Source organism: Mesoplodon densirostris, chromosome 6 (genome assembly GCF_025265405.1).
Source record: "Mesoplodon densirostris isolate mMesDen1 chromosome 6, mMesDen1 primary haplotype, whole genome shotgun sequence".
NCBI lineage: Eukaryota > Metazoa > Chordata > Mammalia > Artiodactyla > Ziphiidae > Mesoplodon > Mesoplodon densirostris.
The window spans coordinates 21,786,759-21,805,762 of NC_082666.1; the positions used below are offsets into that span (position 1 = coordinate 21,786,759).

At 48.4% G+C, this 19,004-nt stretch overlaps 2 protein-coding genes across 5 annotated transcripts; one reads left to right on the forward strand and one right to left on the reverse strand.

The window, feature by feature from the left end:
• Positions 1-10,614: 10,614 nt before the first annotated feature.
• On the reverse strand, positions 10,615-11,661 carry SIT1 (signaling threshold regulating transmembrane adaptor 1). The gene is made up of 5 exons (XM_060102378.1): positions 11,497-11,661; positions 11,238-11,373; positions 11,093-11,151; positions 10,940-11,001; positions 10,615-10,848 (listed from the first exon to the last, which is right to left on the reverse strand). The coding sequence occupies exons 1-5, from the start codon at positions 11,567-11,569 to the stop codon at positions 10,615-10,617; spliced, it is 564 nt and encodes a 187-aa protein (XP_059958361.1). The 5' UTR covers positions 11,570-11,661.
• A 4,322-nt stretch (positions 11,662-15,983) lies between these two features.
• CCDC107 (coiled-coil domain containing 107) lies at positions 15,984-18,875 on the forward strand. Of its 4 annotated transcripts, none has more exons than XM_060101241.1 (6): positions 15,984-16,165; positions 16,254-16,411; positions 18,092-18,155; positions 18,245-18,335; positions 18,432-18,544; positions 18,628-18,875. In XM_060101241.1, exons 1-6 carry the CDS (start codon positions 16,060-16,062, stop codon positions 18,873-18,875), a joined length of 780 nt encoding a protein of 259 aa, XP_059957224.1. In that variant the 5' UTR covers positions 15,984-16,059. The 4 variants fall into 4 exon arrangements, with proteins under 4 accessions (XP_059957224.1, XP_059957225.1, XP_059957226.1 ...); XM_060101242.1 differs by having other exon boundaries at positions 18,095-18,155; XM_060101243.1 differs by having other exon boundaries at positions 16,254-16,267.
• Positions 18,876-19,004: the final 129 nt, after the last annotated feature.

The following is a 19,004-nucleotide window of genomic DNA, read 5'->3' on the forward strand; positions in this document are numbered from 1 at the left end:
GCCAGCCGGTCTGTATTTCTGTCCTCTTTGCTCTTTTGGTGATGGATATACCTCTCCTTATGACACTCTGCATTCCCTCAGTCCTAGACCAACGTGTGGCCTTCCTTTGTGAAGAAGGTATGAGAGCAGAGTACGTCTCCTTCCCCATGTGTGCCACATGGGGTCTTTCCGATATTGACATGTATATTTCCTTTTGAGGCTGGACATCAGAAAGGACAGCTGTAACTCTGAGCTGCACCTCACCTACCCAAATGTCAGGAATGCCTGGGGGCTTCTCAGAGCTGAGGGGCCAGTGCTGTACATTTCAGCTTTTCCAGGATCATAATTTCATCTGAGATCCTAGAGGACAAACACCAAAGCCCATTTCTTGCCCTCTCCTGACCCCTCCATGCTTATTTCAGGGAGTGGTTCTACGGTAAACAAGAGGAGGGAGCCCAGCTATGAGGGAGGGCTTCGGGAAAGAATTTGCTGTGTGGAAAGGGGCTCAAAAAACTTGGGGCTCAATAAATAAATTACATAAGCATAGGTTGGAGGCAGTCCTGGCTTAAAAATAGTTTATGTATAAATGTCTGCGGGGAGAGACAGTTATCAGTCGTTTTGGAGCTAGAAGGATCTTAGCTTGACCCACTTATTTTACAAATTAGGAAATTACACTCAGTGGGCTATAAGTTCATTATGAATTAACCGTATGACTAGGAGGGCTGGTGACAAAAGGCTGCCCCATAGGACTACAGCTTCTTTACCAAATACGCCAAACATTGTGCCAGCCACACCTACAGCCCCTTCTAAGGGGGGGCCAAACCCCTGCTGATGAGGCAGCCCTAGACCCCTAAAATTGTGTTATGTGACCTCCAACCCCTCTGACCTCAGCTGACTGAGATAACCAAGTGGACAGCAAACTCAAGGCTGGCCTGTTCAGAGACCAGCCAGTGGCCTCTGGGGTGGCCTGGCCTGGAAATCGGGGAGGATGTGAGCTTATCAAATTTTTGTTCTCAGGAATTTCAATGGGAGAACATGGAGATGAACACTCAGGTAGCAGTGGGAGCAGAAGGCGAAAGGATGCAGAGAGAGAGTCTCTGTGGTGCCCGGAGTCTCCCACGCTTAGCAGTTGTGCCTGGCTCCGACCCTCTCACACACTTGGGGCAGGGGGATTATCCCGGCAGGTAAGCCAGCCTGACTATCACGGGGAGACGGGGTTGCTGCTACCTATCGCGAGCAGGGGGAGCGGGCCTGCACACAGGAGAGTCGTGGGCACCCCTCGGTGCTTCGTGCCCAGTGATACGTTATCCACAAATGGGCAACGGTGACCACCCCAGCCTGAAAAGGACACAGTTGTCGGAGCTCCGACCCCTTGGAAATGAAGGTCTGGGTTACCCACCAGACAAGCCATTTAGACCAGCATCAAGTGCTGCTTGAGAGCGATGGGGAGTCTAGAATGGATGGAGAGAAGGAAGAATCTCCGCTGCAGCCTTAGCACCAGCTACAGTAGTGTAGCTTGTCCCACTAACCCTCCTAGTGTAGGGTTTTCTTCCTCTCTTTCCTCCTCCACTTTTAAGAAGTTGTGACCTTGGAGAAGCAGTGACAGCGTGACCTAAGAAGGGGCATACGTGGATCTGAGTGATGCAGGGGCAAGCACGCAGAGGCTCAGCCATCCCTGTCCTCCTGGTCTTTCCACTTGGTGTGCTTCAGTCTGGCTTCCAACTGCCAGCATCTTTGCAGCTTTTCTTTGGCAGGCAGTGAGAAAGTGCTGGAAATTAGTACCTCGCACCAGAGCAGCTCAACTGATGACTGGTGGGAACTGGTGTACCCCCTAGCAACCTCACCCTGGGGGGCTAACTGAGGGCACATGGTCTATACTGGCTCTCAGAGTTTCCCAATGGCTTTGAGCCCCAGTTTTCCACCATGGACGTAAAGTGGTACCTCCTTATTACTTTAAATTGCATGTCCCTGACTCCTAGTGAATTTGAATGTACTTTCATGTTTGTTAACCAGTTGGATTTGCTCTTCTATTGATGTTAGATCCTTTGTATTCTTATTCTCCCTCCAGAATTTTATTTTGAAAATTCAAACCCTAGAGGAAACTTGGAAGAATAATACAATGAATACTTATATGTCCTTCATCTAGTATGCCAGTCAAGGCTCAAACTGTTCTCACCACATAAAAGAAATGACAATTATGTGACATGATAGAGGTGTTAGCTAACCATGGTGGTAAGCATAATGCAGTATATAAATGTATCACATCAACACATTGTACACCTTACACTTACACAATGTTATTATATCTCAATAAAAAATGGCGCAGAGAAGTAGACCATTAGGGTATGCGTACACATATACATACACGCACATAATTTTTTTTCAGTTAAGAGATTTGTTACAGGAAATTGCCCTTGCCCAATTAATGCAATTATAAGAACTAGTTAAACGGTCTGTGAAAGGTCATTATCTTTGCTTCTGATGCTGGAGTTTGGAGTCTGCAGGGCAGGCAGCTGGGGAGGCAAGGCGGATGGAAAGTGGCAGGGCAGGGATAAGCCAGACCCATGAGGACAGCCTGGAAGCCAAGTCTGTCTCTCAGTACCTCCAGCTGTGATGCTGTGAGTGTCCTGTAAGAGAAGCTGTGCCCTCCCCCACCAGGTGCCACTGCTCTGGAACAAAAGCCCAGCTGGTACACAGTCCCAGCCCAGCTTCGGCTCTCAGTAAGGACGGCCTCCTGTTCCAGGACCATTTCTTATTATATCATCCTTTCTCCAATGAACTGAATTGCCATGTTCCCTTATACACAAACACCTAGTTTGGGGTTCCTGTTTACCTATTGATTCCCTTTTACTTATTGATTTAAGTGGTCTTAGAGCATGTTCTGATATTTGGTAAGGCAAATTTCTCTTTTTCTTTTAAAATATTTGTCCTTGACTATTCTTTGAGATACAGATTGGAACTATCTTAATGGTATACTTTAATTTTGGGAGAATTGACATTTTTTTCTGATATTTTATCTTCCCTTCCAAGGGAAGGGAAGAGGGAGGGTTGAGGGAGTTCCCCAGTGATCTAGTGGTTAGGATTCAGCACTTTCAATGCCAGAGAGATGGTTGATTTTCTGTTTGTCCCACTTTTGCTTTGTATCTTTTAATTATATTGTATAACTTTCTTCATATGAGTACATATGAAGTCAATTCTTTTTTTTTTTTTTTTTTGCGGTACGAGGGCCTCTCACTGTTGTGGCCTCTCCCGTTGCGGAGCACAGGCTCCAGACGCGCAGGCTCAGCGGCCAAGGCTCACGCGACCAGCCGCTCCGCGGCACGTGGGATCTTCCCAGACCGGGGCACGAACCCATGTCCCCTGCATCGGCAGGCGGACTCTCAACCACTGCGCCACCAGGGAAGCCCCAATTCTATGAGTTTTGCTAAATGTATTTGGTCATGTAACCACCACCACAGTCAAGATACAGAAGATTCCCAGCACCCCAAAATTCTCTCCTACCGCTTTCTAAGCAGTCCTCACATCAACTTCAGCCTGAAACTTAAATTCCCTTTGTTGGATATCAGCATTACCACTGCTTTCTGTTTATCTGCCTAGTATCCCTTTCCCACATCTTTATTTTGAAAGTTTCTTCATCACTTTAAGTGTGTTTCTTTTAAATAATATGGACCAGAATTTGATTTATAACAGAGTCTGACAGACTTTTAATGGAAGAATTCAGTCCACTCATGTTTACAGTAATGAGTGGTATATTTGATTTGTTATTTCCATCTTACTTGTTTTTAAATTTCTTAACATTGTTGTGAACTCTTCTTTTCTTTACCTTTGCTGGATTGAATGAATGGCCATTCGTCCCATTTCCCCCCTTGTTATTTGGAGTTCATCATTCTACTAATAGTTACTATCCTTTGCCCTGCTCTCTATATAAGCACACATGACTCTCCTAGTGTGTGAACCCAGAACAGCTATTTCCATCCTACTCGATTTATCTTCTACTTCCTCTACACCCCCATAAGATATGGTCTTTAGATGATTTTCACTACCCCTCCCTCTCTTTCATCCTCCCAACCCCTCCCCACTTAAGTACTAGAACACTTACCTTCCCCTTATCTCCACTACCTGATTCCAGAGTTTTATTGAGATAATTTAGTCATTATTAGAATTTCCCTCACAGTGTGTTCCATCTGTTCCAAGAGTCCTTGTTTAGCATTTTTATTACATGTTATAAATACATAGAGATATAAATACGTAGATCATGGTTCGTTGCTCCCCACTGCTTTCTTTCCTCTTCTCTTCATCTTCCCCTATCTTGAAGTCTCTGTTCTGATTCATTTGTTGTTTCATTAGAGTCTTCTCTTAAAAGTATTTCTCAGATGAGCTACTGAGTGATTACTGCAAATCTTCAAATATCTTTCTTTCTTTCTTGGCTGGTTCTGGGTTGCAGGCCTTTTCTCTCATTAACTCAAATTCAGTTTTGCTGTCTTTTAACTTCCACGGTAGCAGATAAGAAGAAAGAACTTTCATTCTCCCTGGATATGTGTAAGATTTCCCATATCCTTAGAGCTTAGGAATTTTAATCTGTACGTGGCTAAGTGTGTGGTTTTTTCCTTCTAGTTTTATTGAGATATAATTGACATACAGCACTCATAAGTTTAAGGTGTACAGCATAAAGATTTGATTTACATACATCATGAAATGATTATTACAATAAGTTTAGTGAACATTCATCATCTCATGTGGATATAAAATTAAAGAAATAGAAAAAAATGTTCTTCCTGTAATGAGAACTCAGGATTACTCTCTTCACAACTTTCATATATATCGTGCAGCAGTGTTAGTTATATTTATCATGCTGTACATGACATCCCTAGTATTTATCTTATAACTGGAAGTTTGTGCCTTTCGACTGCCTTCATAAGTGTGTATCTTTTCCTACCAATCCAGTCTGTAACTTGAGTCTTTCTTCGGCTCAGGGAAATTTCATCTATTATTTAACTATGACCACTCCTCTCCTGTTCCTTTTTCTCCAGGAACTCATAGAATTGCAGTTAAGTCTCCTGGGTCTGTTCCAATTTCCATCTTTCACCACATGATTTGCATCTGCATATTTTTGTTACATGTTTTGAGATATTTCATCTATTTGATTTTCTAGACCTGTTTTTGAGTTTTATCAGTGACTATCCTCTCCTTTGATTTATCTATGGACATTTTTAGTTCTGATATCACATTTTCATGTTCAGGGAAATCTTTTGTGTTTGAGCTTCACACATATCTCCTCCAGGCTCTCAGTTTTTCAGTCAGAGGTTCATCTGTTTCCTCCAGCAGGTCTCTCTGCCCTCTGGTTTGTTTGCATTCTCCCAACCTCAAGGGCTGAGAAAGTCAATCCACCATGAGTTTTTTGGAGAGTCAGGGAAACTCAGTAAAGCCATTCATTGTTCTTGGGAAGCAAGCTGTTTCTGGGACTTGCTGCCTTCCTAAAGGTCTTTGCTCTTGGCTCTGAGACTGTTCTCCAGAAACTTGTCTGCAGGGAATTCTCTCAGCCAGGAGTTCAGCAGAGCCCACGTAAAGCTCATCACCTAGGGACTTCCCTGGTTGAGCAGTGGCTAAGAATCCGCCTGCCAAGGCAGGGGACATGGGTTCGAGCCCTGGTCAGGGAAGATCCCACATGCCGCAGAGCAACTACGCCCAAGCGCCACAACTACTGAGTCTGCGCTCTAGAGCCCATGCTCTGCAGCAAGAGAAGCCACTGCAATGAAAAGTCCGCGCGCACCACAACGAAGAGTAGCCCCCACTGCCTCAACTAGAGAAAGCTCGCGTGCAGCAATGAAGACCCAATGCAGCCAAAAATAAATAAATAAATAAATAAGGTTTTTTTTTTTTTTTTTTTTTTTGTGCGGTATGCGGGCCTCTCACTGTCGTGGCCTCTCCCGTTGCAGAGCACAGGCTCCGGAAGCGCAGGCCCAGTGGCCATGGCTCACGGGCCCAGCCGCTCCGCGGCATATGGGATCCTCCCAGATCGGGGCACGAACCCGTATCCCCTGCATCGGCAGGCGGACTCTCAACCACTGCGCCACCAGGGAGGCCCCTAAATAAGTTTTTTAAAAGTTCATCACCTATAGCTGGGAGCTGTCGGGGGGTGTGGAAGCTTCTGTAGGGTTGCCACATGCCCAGAATCCCCTCGCTCTGGGTAGTCTAGGTATTATTGACAGATATAGTGATATTCACCAAAAGACTTAAAAACAGAAGCCATTAATAGTAGGTGCCTCTGGGAACTACAACCTTTTACTTTGCTTTTTCCCCCTCTTCTAGGATTTCTCAACTTTGGCACTTTTAGCTTTTGCAGCCAGAAATTCTTTGTTGAGATTGGCTGATCTGTGTGTTTAGCGGCATCCCTGGCCTCTACCCACTATAGACCAATAGCACTCCCTCTCCAATTGTGACAGCCAAAAATGTCTCCAGATATTGCCAAATAAACCGTGGAGGGTACAGTCACTTCTGGTTGAGAACCACTGTTGTATACCCTTCAGATTTATTTGATTTTTTTAATCATGTGCTCACACTATTCCTATAATTAAACATTTAACTGAGGTTATGAGACAGAGGAGGAAATACAAAGCTGTTGTGAGGAAACAGAAGCATGAAGTAGAGAATATACATTAAGGGATGCTGATGCAAATTAGCAAAGTGGGAAGAAATTGGGAAATAAATAAAAGAGGCAGAGACGGAGAATCTGAGTCACAGGACTGGAGGAGCAGGAGTGTGAAGACCCACATCCTCCTGTCCCCAAGGTCCACAGTGATGCCAAGATCTGAGATCCAATAACCGTCTGCACAGGCCCAGTCAGATCATAGCCACTGTTTTGGGATTCCCATTCCATCCAGTCTCTTAATTACCCCAGGTTTCCTTACAATAAACACCCCTTTACTTAAGCTAGGCTAAATGAGTGTATTCCTTATCAACAAAGTCCCTGTAGATTTAGTGCCCAATAAAGAGATGGGCCCCCACTGTTACTGCCAGTATTATATTCACTTCTTTTTTTTTTTTTTGTGGTACGCGGGCCTCTCACTCCTGTGGCCTCTCCCATTGCAGAGCACAGGCTCCAGACGTGCAGGCTCAGCAGCCATGGCTCACGGGCCCAGCCGCTCCGTGGCATGTGGGATCTTCCCGGAGCGGGGCACGACCCCGTGTCCCCTGCATCGGCAGGCGGACTCTCAACCACTGCGCCACCAGGGAAGCCCTATATTCACTTCTTAACGCCACACTTTAAGAGAGATTCTGGTCAAGTGAAACAATGGGAAGGATGAGTAGGCTGCAAATACGGTCTATAAAAGAACTGTAAAAGGAACTTTAGAAAGCTCTTCCTGGGAAGAAGCGGGGGGGAAAAGGCTTAGGCCATCCAGCAGGGCTGGCTTCCAATTCCTCCAGGGCTGTCACGTACAGGAGGAAGAAGACTGATTGTATGCCTGTAGCTTAGGAGGCAGAATTGGTGAAAAAAGTAACATGCAAGCAGATTTTGCTCCCCCCCCCCAAAAAAAAGTCTCAATAAGAAAGATGGGAAAGCAGCATTTGGTAAGGTAGTGAGCTCCGAATCTCAGGGAGTGTTTAAGAAGCAGCTCACAGTGTGGTTCCTGCAGTGGGTATAAGTTTGGGTCAGATCTGTCAGCCTCCTTCCAGCTATACAATTCTATAGAAATGTAAAAGCTTGGCAAGAGGCTAGGTTAACTCACATAGTATGCAGAAATCTCTTAGGGTCAAATGGCATGATAGCACATTCAAGTATTAAATTAGAGGAGGGGGCTTCCCTGGTGGCACAGTGGTCGGGAGTCCGCCTGCCAATGCAGGGGACATGGGTTCGTGCCCCGGTCCGGGAAGATCCCACATGCCGCGGAGCGGCTGGGCCTGTGAGCCATGGCCGCTGAGCCTGCGCGTCTGGAGCCTGTGCTCCGCAACGGGAGAGGCCACAACAGTGAGAGGCCCGCGTACTGCAAAAAAAAAAAAAAAAATCAGAGGAGGGTGGCTGGTGGAGGAGTTGAGCAATAAGAGGTTTAGCATCTTCAGTTGGCCTTGGTCAGCTGCTCTTCCCCACAGAATTAGTCAGAACTCGTGGTTGGAAGAGTTAGAAAATCTAACTTAGTCTGACTTAAGCAAAAAAGGGACTGTATTAGCTTACATAACCAAAAAGTTCGGTAGACGGGTCTAGCTCTGGGCATGGCTGGATTCCAGGTTTCAAATGAAGTCATTAAGACTTGGTCTCTCTCCATGTCCCAGCTTTGTTTCCCCCCTTTGTAGCCAAAACCAGCTTGTAAGTTTAGAGTTATCTTGACAGTGCAGAGCAAGGCCAACGCTGGAGGGGCCTTGGCTGAAGGGCCTTCGAGGCCCTTCCCCACCTATAAGTAATTCCTTAAGAACTTCCTATCATTGAGCCTTTGACGACCCAAAGACCCTGCCTCTTTGCATCTTGAGCCTTGAGCCTAACCCTATCCTCCCAGCCGGAATCTCAGGAAGAGGGGGAACGCGGGGCCACACCCCCACCCCCGCGGGCCCTGATGGCTTCCCCTAAGGATCCGCCCCTGGGAGTTTGCCGAGGACAGGGCTCTCCTTCTGGCTGGAAACAGACACCAGTGAGGGAAGGGAGGCTGCTAGGGAAAGCACCTGGAGCTGTGGAAGGGGCGAGAACTACCAGGTATTTCGTGAGAAGAGTTGATCAGCTAGCGAGATGTGGCAAGGGTGTCTGAGGCGGATCTGGCTGCCCCGACTTATTTCCTAGACTCAGGGATCAATTAGTAAGTTGCCGCAGTCCTGGCGTTCAGTCCTGAGGGCCTAGGCTAGGGCACGAACCTCGGTGATAGGAGAGATAAGACGGTAAGAAAAATTCAAGGGTTGTAGGGGAGGGGGAAGGCAGAGGGTCCAGGCTTCGGGAACTGGAAGGAGAACAAAGTTCAAATAGCACCCCAGCTTCAGACAGAGTGAGTCCGCTAGGTTCCGCGAACGGGGGAGGCGGCAGCTCTGAGAGCTACACGGCCAGTGCTTCCCGAAGTCCCGGGAGACATTCGGGGTCAGCCCCGCACAGTCGGGACTACATCTCCCAGCATGCTGTGGGCAGGGCAGTATTACGCCTGCGCAGAGGTGGTGGCGAGGCCGCGTCGCACCAGGCGGGGGCGCTCGGGGCTTGGTCCGGGCGCCGGGAGAGGGAGATTGGGGAGCGGAGGTCGGCTTCCTACCTTGGCGGCGTTTAAGACCTCGGCTGCGGCTCCCGGCTCGTCCCAGGAGGTTGGCGGGACCCCAACCCTTGCTTCTTCCAAGGTCAGGGCGTCCCGTCTCCCAGGCCGCGGGCACGTTGAGCCGTCTTCAGCACAGCAGCCCTCAGAACCCCACATCCCGCTGCCCGCGGTTCCCCGCATCCGGTGCCCGCCCCCAAAGCCACCTTCCCTCCCACACAGTCCCAGCTGCCTGCCCTTAACCGCGACCGGGGCCTCTTCTGGGGAGGCCCAGGTTGGGGTCCTCAGAGGTCCAGGAACCCTGGGGCATTTGGGTTATTGTGTGTGTGTGGAGAGGCGGGTCCCCCTTCTCATTGGGACCACCAGGCTGGTCTCAGGCTCAAGGTTCCCTTTTCTGTGGTTTTCTCTGGGACTCTAAGTAGGAAAGAGAGAAGTCTGGAAGTAAAAGCCTCAGCTTCCCCTTTTTTTCTGCTCAAACCTCAGTAATGTCTGTCAAGAGATCTACAGAGGCTGTAGGGGAAAATGGCCCAGACCTCAGGCTGTGGGTGATGGCCCTGGGGAAAGTAGGTCAGAGGGTGGGAAACTTGCAGACCGCGGGTGATGGGAGTGGGGAGGCTCTGTGCGCAAATCCTGGGGACGTTAAAGCAGCAGCTGGGCTCCGGCCTCCACCCGTAGCACCCACCCCTGCATCACTGATGCTGCGGCCCTTCTTGGCCCCTCTTTCCCAGGTAGACGTTCCCAGAAGTGCTCTGTGCAGAGAGCAGAGGTCACCGCCCCACCACGTGGGGCCTGTTGCAGGTGTGTGGCTTTCTAGGTGAAATCTAAACACTTCTTCAGAAGTTTTATTTAAAAACTTGGGCACATAATAGAGATGGCAGGATGGAGACTGGTATTCTGCCAGGGTTCTCAAGCCAGAGACCAGGCTTGGGTTTCTCAGGTCACTGAGCTCCAGGACCCCGCCAGCCTGTGGGCTCCTGAGGAGGATGCCCATCTGTGTCCTCTCAGACTCTTACCCCCTCCCTCCCCTGCCCACTTCTTGTGTCTGAAGAGACACTGAGGTGTCAGGGGTAGACTAAGAGGCAGCCAGAGCGGGGAGGATCTGGTTAAGCTCCGGAAGGAGGAGTGAGGACCTGGGAGTTTGGGGGCGAGAGGAATAGATAGAGGGAAAAAACGGGTGGAGAGGGGGCCACTGCCTTTGCTTCCTCCACCCTCAGGAAACGGGGGGCCTGCCATTCCTCTGAGATGTCTCCCTCACAGCTCAGATAGGAAGTTCGAGGAGCAAAACTCCTGACTGAGCAATGGCTGCCTGTCTTTAGGGGGTGGTTGGGAAACAGTCATGCCCCAGACAGGGTAGCAGTAACCCTGGCAACAGAGGAGGCGGGGGAGTTGTATGCCCCACTGTGCCAGGCGCTCTGTCTCAGCTGGGTGCAGGCTGGCTGTTGGCGTAGGCCTGGTCTGGAAAGGAAGCCCGGGCTCTGCGGGTCTGGGCACACACTGAGGCGTAGAGCTCCGGCTCGGGGCTCGAGGCCTGGGGCTTTGGCTCAGAGTCCAGCACCACCTCCGAGTACTTGATGGGGCTTCCAGGGCTGGGGATCCGGCCCTGAGGAGGCCGCAGCTGCAGGCTGGTATAGCACATCACCTCCTCTGCAGCCTGGAGATGCAAGGCTGTTAGAAGTTCACTGGACCCTTGAAAAATCCCCCACTACCTTCCCTCCCCTCTTCTTCAGCCACAACTGACTCACCCTGGCAGGGCCTCCAGGTGTTGGATCCTGTTGGTCTGGCCCCGGTTCTTGAGACAGCCGTCCTAGGACAGGGAACAGGAACCTGGTCACTTCTTGTTCCTCCCCCTGCACCCTGGCCACTGTGCCCCTCCCTACCCTCTGAAAGCTTCCTACCTGTCTGCAGATAATGCAGATTCCCGTACAGAGGGACCTCTTCCGCAGACTCTCCAGGCCTGCAACACAGAGTTTAGGGGATGAGAGGGTGCTTGTTGGTAAGGGGGAACTCTCGATCAACCCATCTCTGTTGCCCCCCACTCACCGTCCCCGTCCCGGATGGTTCCTGCTCCAGCCACTAGTCCATTGGAATAAGTGCACAGCCAGTGAGATGAGAAGCAGCAGCGTCACAGCCCCTAAGAGGGCCCACAGTCCCCAGGCCTTGGTCACGGAGGGGATTCCTGTAGATGTGAGAGGATGGGGGTGGTGGTGTGTGTTACTGCCCAGCCTAACCCTCCAGGTCCCAGCAGGTGGGACATGGAGCCACGTGACCCCTCCCCCTGCCCCTGCCCCGCCCAGCTCACCAGGCACTAGCAGATCCGTATGGTTGTCACTTCTGCTCAGACCTCCTGGTACAGAAGCCGAATTTGCAGGCATCCTGCCCTGAGCCAAGGGGTCAGCCTGAATTATGGCCCAACACAGCTGCGGCAGCCCCCTTTACTCCCACCCCTCCCTGGGCCTGGCCCCCACGGCTCAGCACCTCCAATACCGGTGGTGGCAAAGTTACTGGTTTCCGGGGAGGAAGGGGGCGGGGAGGGATGAGTGAAAGAACAAAGACACCACCCTGTGCCTGCACCTGCACCACCCAGCAGCTCCTGGGCTTCCGCCCCCACCCCCATCCCTCCCCTGTACCCTGTAGCAACTTCGGCCAGAGGAGAGGCAGGCCTGAGTTTACTGAGCCACTGGGCATGTGAGCTCATGAAGACCCCAAGGCGGGCAGAAGTGCCATGAGGCGGGAGCGACAAGACGAGGAAGCCAGGCCTTAGGGTGGAGATTCCTTTCTGCCACAGGGTGTATGCCTTTTCTCTCCAACTCTGAGCCCCATGACAGAGAACAGAGAAGGTATTCCTCAGTGAGCATGTTTTGAAGTGAAATGTGATGAGGGGGCCCCCTGGTACTTACAGTCCCACTACACCCTAAGGCTGACCCGAGGGGCATGTGTTAAGATGACCTTTGTCATTGTTATTATTATTGGTATAATAGTTTGGGGGCTAGAGGAAGCTTGATTCCCTCCCCCTGGTCCACTTCATCCAAACTGTCCCTAGGAACTGTCAAGCTCAAAAGTTAGCTGATTCAGATCCTTCATAGTTCTTGACATGTACACCCTCAAATGTTTTACATCAAACATTGAAAAGGGTTTACTTCCCCAGATCTTGATTTTTCAATGTCCTTCCAATAAAGGCAGTCAGGGTGTCATGGAGAAATGCTTGGCTCTGGGTCCACTCTCAGGAAAGAAGGAGAATGAAAGATCATGTCTGACAGCAGTGGTGTACTTGAAAACTAGTTAGGACCCAGAAGGATGCAGAGGCAGGGTGAAGGGCTCTACTGGCGCATTGCAGCACACTTCGGACCTCAAAAAGGAAGATATTGGGTTATACACATTGGATGGAGGAAAAGAATTCATGAACCCAAGGGTGCCTTTAAAAACACAGGAGCAGGAGTCAGGGAAGGAAAGGTCTTCTTTAGAGAAGATGCCAGCTGTGAAGTGTAGTTGTGCAGAATTAGAGGACCACCATCTGCTACCCACAATGCCATCACTGAGCCAGCAAGAATCCTCACTGGTGGTCAAAGCCTTTGTTAAGGAACAGGGTACCAGAGACAGACCACTTGTGATGATGACAGGGAAAGGGACCTTTGTCATGGAGACATTCACAGACACCTCTTGAGCCAAGTGCCCAAAGTGATGTTCTGTGTCCCTAATGGGATGCAGTGGGAGGAGCTCTACATTGCCCATGTGATGTCCTGGATAAAAATGTTCAATGGGAATCAAATTATGAAGAAACAATTAGGCAAATCTAGAATGGGGGACACTCCACCAGACAAGTGACCTTAAGCTTTCCTAAAAGTCAATATCATGAAAGACAGAGACGGGGAGGGACAGGAGCAGTGTTCTAGATTGAAGATGAGTGGGGGCTGATGGATGTTTTCATTGCTTTGGTGATGCTCGTGCTTTTGTGCATTATACATATGTCAGCAATCATGAAATTGTGCACCTTTGTTTGTACTTTATTGTTTGTCAGTTATACCTCAGTAGATGTATTTTTAAAAAGAGAATATTTTTCTAGGTTAAAAAAGCCTGAAGCTGAACGACAGTGTATGAACATTAACTGAGATTTATATTTGGAAAATAAATTTAAAGATGGCTTTAAAAAAAAAAAGTTAGCTGAATTAGAGTAACCTCTGCCCCAGATCTGTCCTGGGAAACAGCACTGCGTTTGCACTTGTTCGCTTCAGGGAGCAGCAGAGTACCTGCCCTGCCCAGAAACAGCCCAACCACATGGGAGGCTGTTGATGTGGGAAGAGGGATTTAAGTTCCAAATATAAACCTTAGACCAGAGGTCAGAGATCTGTTTTGTCTGGCCCATACAATGTTTTTTAAAAATTTAAAATAATTGCAGTGATGTGCCAAGGATGGGGATGGCAGGAGAGATCCTGCCCCTCCAGGCAATAAGAGGGTATTGTCTGTAGAGAATTTAAAAACAAAACTGACTAAAAATCAGTCTCCTTTTTATTATCACCAAGTTTCAGCAATTCTAAAAAATGTCAGTGATAAAATATTCCTTTCTGAAAAATATTTTGTAGATCTACATTCCAAATTGTTGTAGTTACTGATGAGTTTTAATGCTACTATATAAGCTTCAAATTAGCACATTTATATTACTTATCCTTTAGAAGTTTTCTAATCTACGACTTCCCTGGCAGTCCAGTGGTTAAGACTCCATGCTTCCACTGCAGGGGATGAGGGTTCCATCCCTGGTCAGGGGAATTAAGATCCTGCGTGCGGTGTGGCGCGGCCAGAAAAAAAAAAAAAAAAAACTATTATAATCTACATGGAAGTTAATCTGTAGAACGCCCAGTTATACAACTGGCTCCTGACACAAACAGGTTCATCTTACGTGTGTTTATAGCCAGAATTAGTTCTTAACAATTTGGAGTTGTTCTTTGGTTTGGGCACAGTTTCTGTCTCCTGTGATATTACACAGTCCTGCATTTAACCAGTAGATTTACAATGAACAATGGTAGCACAGTGATTAAAAAGTCAAATAAATTGACATTGAGTTACTTTAATTCTGTCATTCTAGGTGACCACTTAGTTCTTATTTGTATTGAAAATTTCTGGAATTTACTGACAAATGGAATTTTTATGAACCTTTGCCAAACATCTTTATGTTTAAGACTTTCTTTTCCTATTTGTATGTCTGTTGCTTCATGTGAAGGAAACTTTTTTGATATGAAAATTAGTAAAAGCTATTCTTTAATCAACTATGCATGGAGATTGACAAATCTAGCTCTATTCTCTATTAAATAGGAATATGCAAAAATTACTTTTGACGAATTTGCAGAAGTTAACTTTAAAAAAGCAATTAGAGTTATCCATTACTCAGATAGGTTAAATGTAAGTATAAGTTTTTTGCCCCTTTCTCAAAAAATACAATAATGTAACTAAGAAATATTAACCCATTACCCTTTCTTGTTCTGTAATGTATATTTAATTTTAACTATTTTAAAAATATTGTCAAGATTGTATCTACAGAGTTCAATAAAATAAATAATTCACTGTTTGAATTTCTGGCCCTTATTATTATTAGTTTCTTTTCTGGACCCTATTATTTGTTTCATTTCCTGGTTATTACTGAAAATAATTTTGTCATATAGAAGAGGAGACTTTTAAAAAATCTCTCAGGTGTCAAATATGCTAAGTCTGCCACTGATTCCTTGTCAACATTTAAAAACTGGAGATTTCCAAATTTTGAAATCCAGGTTTGTTGATCTATTGGAAAAAAATCAGAAGAGCTGGCAATAGTGGGCCCAAATTCCCTAAAGGCAACAATCAGCTGGGGCCCATTTATCCTATTACACCTGGCCTGAACCACTTATTTACATTGATTATGTCAACTGGCTTAGAGTCGTGGTTTGGACTACTCTGCTCTGCAGCCCAGGCTGCCTCTGGGTGGTCGGCTAGTCAAATAGGGGAGGCAGGATTCTAACCCAGGCAGAGATCAAATTTTATCGTGTTACCATGCTACACAATAAATGGTGGCTATTACAGGCACTTGCCAGATGGAAAGGGTGGGGAAGAGGAAGCCGTTGCACGAAATGGGAATTGCAAAAAAATGATAGTGAGGTATTAGGCCACAGGAGGAACAAGTAGTTCACGGGAGGAACAAGTAAGTAGTTCCAGTAGTAGTAGGGGGGTGTAACTTGCTACCTTCTAAGAGGTACAAAAAGTAGCCGCACTGAGAATGAGCCCCGTGTGGTTGGTGCGCGCCAAGGCGCACTGCCTGCGTAACTATATAAGTAGACGGATGACACCCCCCCAGCCACACGCCGCTCGGCTACCCCACCAGATGCGGGATCGCTTCTTGGCGGACTTATCTGTGAGAAGCAGGGAAAGTCTACGTGCATGCGCACGCGGCACTCTCTGCCTGGGGTCCGGGGACTTTCCCCTAGGCGCAAGTAAGGAACTAGTCCCCCGTTTGTAGCCTAGGAAACAGGCCTTCAGCACGAACTACGGCACAAGCCCCGCGCTCTAACCTTTTATAGCTCCAAGGGGAAATTTATTTTACGGTTAGGGTGAGGAAATTGGTGGCGTGGCAAATAAAAACCACTTCCAGTTATAATCTTCTAAGACTGTACGCTTCTGGACACATTCTGGCTAACAGAATACCTATATAGAGGTAAGAAATGAACTAATTTCTTAAATGAACTAAGCTGGAACCACAGTGCTATGTAAATAAGCATGGCCCCGCCCACTCACTAGGTGGGCGTGACCTTCCTGGGAAGCCGGGACCTGAACGGGCTCGGGAGCGCTCGGGTACGTCCGACCTACGCCGGCGCCGCCTCGGTTCTCGCGGTGTTTGCCTGCAATGGCGAGCGTGGGGTCGCTCGCGGGTTCGCTGGGGCTGCTACTTGTGTCTGCGCTGCCCGAGGTGTTCGGAGACCGCCCCGGCCCCGACCGCCGGGCACACCCAGGTACCAGCGAGGGCAGCTGGAGGGAGGCTGGGACTGCCCACAGGCCCCAAGCCCCAGCTGTACTGACCGCTTCTGCCCTCCTCTTCAGGGGACGCCGCCCAGGTCAGTCCTGGGGCCACGGAAACCCGGCGGCGGCCGCCGCCGCCGCCCAAGAACCAGCGCGAGCGGGCCTGGGCCGGGGCGCTGCCCTTGGGGGCGCTGTACACCGCAGCCGCCGTGGCTTTTGTGCTGTACAAGTGTTTACAGGTGCGGGACGACCAAGGGTGGGGATGCCCTGAGCCTGAATCTCCCACGGGGGCTCTGTGGTACCAAGAAGAAGACACATTTTCCCTTCAGTCTGTAAAATGACAAGAGTTCCCTGGCTACGATTATGGGGTTATTTTGAGCATCCAGCGTGGTAGTGGATGTGAAGGGCCCTTGGTAAATTGTAAATAAATAATGATCATCACATTTAATCCTCCCAACAATCCAGTGAAGAGGTTTAGTCACTTGCTCAAGACCACCCAGAGCTAGTAACTGGTGGAGCTGGGATTTGAACCCAGCAAATGTCCATACTACAGTAAGTGCAGTTCCCGGTGAGAGTCCAGCCTTGGCACGAGCAGTTGATTACTGTAGCCAAAGTGCTTTTAGAGTTCGAGGTAACAAGCAGTCTCAAGTTCTCCTTGGGAAGGAGGCCCTGCAATGTGAACTGACAGTATATTGTGGTGAATTGAAACTGTTGAAATGGAAGGTAGTACCTCCCAGGGTTCTCCCTTCAGCCCTGGCCCTATCACTTACTTGCATTGGAAAATAGAGGGCTGAGCCAATTTGGAGATGATATGAAACTAGGAGGGACGGCTAATCGTGATCCAAAATAGACTTGACAGGCTAGAATGAGGGATTGATTTAATGATGAAATTTTACAAGGATAATAAATTCTATTCTTGGACTCTAGTATGAAAGAAACATAATTTGGCAGCAGTTTATTATTTGACAAAGTTCAGTTGTGTGATGTGATAACCCACTTCCCAAATCAATGCTAGGAACGAGGTATTGTGTTTTATCTTCTGATCAGAACACTCCTGGAGAATTTTACTCTCTTGGGGGCACTGTTTTAAGAGCAGTACATGCTCTTAAAACAAACCAGAGTAAAGCGACCAGAGAAAACCGTGTCAAATGAGCACTGACTGCAAAAGATTGGCACTATTAAACCAGAGAAGACAGGGGGTATGACCAATTTCTTCAAATTCCTGAGGGGCTATCACGTTGAAAACATATGATTTTGGAAGGCTCTGATCAGTACCATGAAAAGAAGATACACGCAGGACAGCTTCTGGCTTTGTGTATAAAGTAACAACCAGAACTTTATCAAACTGATGACAGCTGCTCCTTCCTGGAGGTGTTTCAGTAGACTAAACAACCACGTGTGGGGCATACTGACATGTTGCTTCCTGTCCTGGGTGAGGAGCTGGACTAGTTGTGATTGTGATTCTCTGAGGTAAAAACCCACTAGTTTTGTCTACCTGAAATTGTCCTCCTCTTTCTGGCTTTGGAGACTGAGGTTATTTATTTACTTACCTTTTTTTTATAAATTTATTTTGGCTGCATTGGGTCTTCGTTACTGCACGTGGGCATTCTCTGGTTGCAGCAAGTGGGGGCTGCTCTTTGCTGAGGTGTGTGGGCTTCTCACTGTGGTGGCTTCTCTTGTTGAAGAGCACAGGCTCTAGGTGTGCAGGCTTCAGTAGTTGTGGCACGTGGGCTCTAGAGCGCAGGCTCAGTAGTTGTGGTGCACGGGCTTAGTTGCTCCATGGCATGTGGGATCTTTCCGGACCAGGGCTCGAACCCGTGTCCCCTGCACTGGCAGGCGGATTCCTAACCACTGCACCACCAGGGAAGCCCCAAGGCTGAGGTTATTGAGAACCTTGTTGTCCTTGCCTTTTTCCACAGCAGGGGAAAGATGAGGCTACCTTTCTCCAAAAGGAGGCAGGCAAGAAGGATTCACTGCAGTCAGGTGGGTTTTGCAGAAGTCTGTACTTGGAGGGGATTAAGGGACAGCAGAAGGTAGGTAACCATTGCTCTCCTTTTCTCCCTTACCCCCAGAGCAACAGCTGGCCCAGCTGACACAACAGCTGGCGCAGACAGAACAACACCTGAACAGTCTGATGGCCCAGCTGGAGCCCCTTTTTGAGCGGTAAGGAGAGCAATGACCCTGTGGCCAGGGGAACTTGTGGTAGGTGGGAGAGGTGGGCACAGAGATTGGGCAGCCTCTGAGTGGACATATCTGCAGTGTGACTACCCTGGCTGGAGCCCAGCAGGAGCTTTTGCACATGAAGCTACAGGCCATCCACCAGCTGCTACAAGAGAGCAAACCAAACAAGGGTGTGGAGGTTCCAGAACCAGGTACAGGGTTGGGAGGTGAGAGTCTGGTGGAGGTAGAGACAAAGCCTCTCAAACTGGAACATGCCTGATCTTCCTCTTCACAGAGGCCAGCACACCCTTTCCTGAGGACTTATCTATAGAGGAGGATGAGGAAGAGGCTGGTGACAATCAGGCCTGGGAGGAGCCCCTAAACTGGAGCACAGGGACGAGGAACCTAGCTACTCCCAGGGAAATGGAGCAGGGGCTAAGGAGAAGATGCCGGAAGGCTGCAGCAAAGGGCCCCAGTCACAGCCCCCACCGGGAAGGAGGGACAACAGCTGACAGTTTAGTAAAACAGAGTTTGTTCTTGTGACTGGATGATCCTGTGTGCTTTTTCCATTCCAGCTGGTCACACACGCACACACACACACACACACACACACACACACATATGTGTATATATATATATATATATATATATATATATATATATATATATATA

Bases quoted from the DNA above. Each gene is read 5' to 3' on its own strand.
- SIT1 (XM_060102378.1), bottom strand. From the start codon at position 11,569: ATGCCTGCAAATTCGGCTTCTGTACCAGGAGGTCTGAGCAGAAGTGAC. The intron at 11,374-11,496 runs GTGAGCTGGGCG...TCACATCTACAG, and splicing joins TACGGATCTGCTAGTGCCTG to GAATCCCCTCCGTGACCAAG. The intron at 11,002-11,092 runs GTAGGAAGCTTT...TCCCTGTCCTAG, and splicing joins TCTGCATTATCTGCAGACAG to GACGGCTGTCTCAAGAACCG.
- CCDC107 (XM_060101241.1), top strand. From the start codon at position 16,060: ATGGCGAGCGTGGGGTCGCTCGCGGGTTCGCTGGGGCTGCTACTTGTG. The intron at 16,166-16,253 runs GTACCAGCGAGG...CCTCCTCTTCAG, and splicing joins CGACCGCCGGGCACACCCAG to GGGACGCCGCCCAGGTCAGT. The intron at 16,412-18,091 runs GTGCGGGACGAC...CTTTTTCCACAG, and splicing joins TGCTGTACAAGTGTTTACAG to CAGGGGAAAGATGAGGCTAC.